Source organism: Phaethon lepturus, unplaced genomic scaffold (genome assembly GCF_000687285.1).
Source record: "Phaethon lepturus isolate BGI_N335 unplaced genomic scaffold, ASM68728v1 scaffold16782, whole genome shotgun sequence".
Taxonomy (NCBI): Eukaryota; Metazoa; Chordata; class Aves; order Phaethontiformes; family Phaethontidae; genus Phaethon; species Phaethon lepturus.
The window spans coordinates 57,461-59,393 of record NW_010524221.1 but is presented as its reverse complement, the minus strand read 5'-3'; the positions used below and the strand labels follow the sequence as shown (position 1 = coordinate 59,393).

At 43.0% G+C, this 1,933-nt stretch overlaps 1 protein-coding gene across 1 annotated transcript in view; it reads left to right on the top strand.

The window, feature by feature from the left end:
- Window positions 1–332: 332 nt before the first annotated feature.
- PLCXD2 (phosphatidylinositol-specific phospholipase C, X domain containing 2) overlaps window positions 333–1,933 on the top strand; it is a gene marked incomplete at its 5' end in the record, with an annotated part of 5,895 nt that continues 4,294 nt past the window's right edge. Inside the window, 2 exons of the mRNA XM_010282378.1 lie at window positions 333–395; window positions 1,495–1,933. The exon at window positions 1,495–1,933 is cut by the window's right edge and continues 49 nt beyond it. Coding sequence (XP_010280680.1) covers window positions 333–395; window positions 1,495–1,933 — 502 coding nt within the window. The remainder of the gene's footprint in view (window positions 396–1,494) is intronic.

The following is a 1,933-nucleotide window of genomic DNA, read 5'->3' as shown; positions in this document are numbered from 1 at the left end:
CGGGAATGACAAAATAGGATTTTAAGAGTTGCAGGCTGAGGCAGAGGAAGAAATTCTAGAGAGAAGTATAGTCCCAAAAGCAGGGGCAGGAACCCTGGGGCATGCAGCAAGGGAAAAGGCAGGTGCCAGCAGCATGATATAGCATCACTGTACCCCCAAGGCAGCTGGAAAAGGAGCTGCTTGTGGTGACAGGGGGTGAAGATGGTTTCCCTGTACTTCAGCAAAGTGAGTGTGCAGGGGGTGGCGTTTGGCTCAGTGGAGAACTTCCCATCTGCTGTCCCAAAGAAAGGGAAGCAGGGATGTTAGAGCTCCTGCAGTGTTTTTCCTAGCAGGGGCTTCACAGGGAAGTCATGCCTGGAGTGGTTGTAGCTTCTTGGCCAGAATGTCAGTGCCTGGTGTAAATTATTAAAATCCCTGGTCAACTTCAGTCTGTGGTACATCAGCTTCTGCCCATCTTTGCTTCATGTTGCCTTGGTACAGTGCAAACTGAGATACACTGCCCTGTTACCCTTTGTTCTGTTACTGATTTGGCTGAGCTAGGGATCTTTCATTGACTCTGAAGCTGTTATTTTGAAGGAGTTATGTTATTTCTCAGTTTTGTTTCCAATTACTACTGAATTTTCAGTTGGAGGTTTTCCTCTGGTTAGCACAAATTTTATACTAGACATGCAGTTTCTTTGCCAAGGTACAGGTTGTGTTACAGGAGCTTTGTCGGACATGCATTATTTTGGCAGGCACTGGCAATTTTTATTGTTGGTTGTCTCTTTTGGCGAATTTTATATGCGCAGTATCTGTGGTCACTTAAAGGCACTGCCAGGTAAAAGACACGTTCGTGAACTTGTTTAACACGAGCTTGGTATCGAACCACACAGTAACTGGTGGTGTACTCAATTGTTCCACCTCTAAGCTCAGCCAGTTGTTGCCCACTGTTCAAACTACTAATCATTTATTTACCATTTTGGGGCTAAATTGAGATGCACTGGTAAGGCACATGCATGTATAGATCATTCTATCATGTGAGTAATGATATCCGTTCCAAGAACTTTGGTGTATTAGGCCAAGATTTGGTTTACCAGGTAGAATGAAAATAAAGCCTCAGATTCTTTAAATAAAGCTGGAGTCTTATCTCAAATCAGTGATGTAAAAGGCTCTGGGAAAACTTTGGAGGTAGACTGATGGTTTGTAAATGAAGGAAGGTTAGAAGAAAGTTTCCTTTACTGTTGATGTTTATCTTATGGTCACAATTTTCAGAGTGTATTGAACTGGGGAGTTCACGCAAGAAAACGGTTCAAACAGAGAACCTTAAGCATAGCTCTTGTTGTACAGGTAGGGAAGATTAAGATGTAAAGGATAGTCTTAAAGATGCACGCTTGAGCATAACTTCTGCGACCCTGCCATGCATGTAGGACTTATTTTGTTTACAGGGCACATGGGTATGTGTGTTTTGGGGGAGTCAGTTTTCTAAAATTAAATATTCTTGGCTTTTGTTTCTAGGGTCACATGATTCTTTCAGCTACTGGGTTGATGAGAAATCTCCTGTGGGACCAGACCAAGCCACAGCCATCAAACGTTTGGCCAGAATTTCTTTGGTTAAAAAGATCATGAAGAAATGGTCAGTGACTCAAAATCTGACTTTCAAAGAGCAGTTGGAAGGTGGGATCCGCTACTTTGATCTTCGTGTATCTTCCAAACCTGGGGAAATAGGACAAGAGATTTACTTCATACATGGCTTGTTTGGCATCAAAGTATGGGATGGACTGAAGGAGATCAACACCTTTCTTGAGCAGCACCCCAAGGAAGTAATCTTCCTGGATTTCAATCACTTCTATGCCATGGATGACAGCCATCACTTCTTCTTGATCAACAGGATCCGCTCAGCCTTTGGATCCAAGCTTTGTTCTGTTGAATGTGTAGAGTATGTGACGTTACAGTA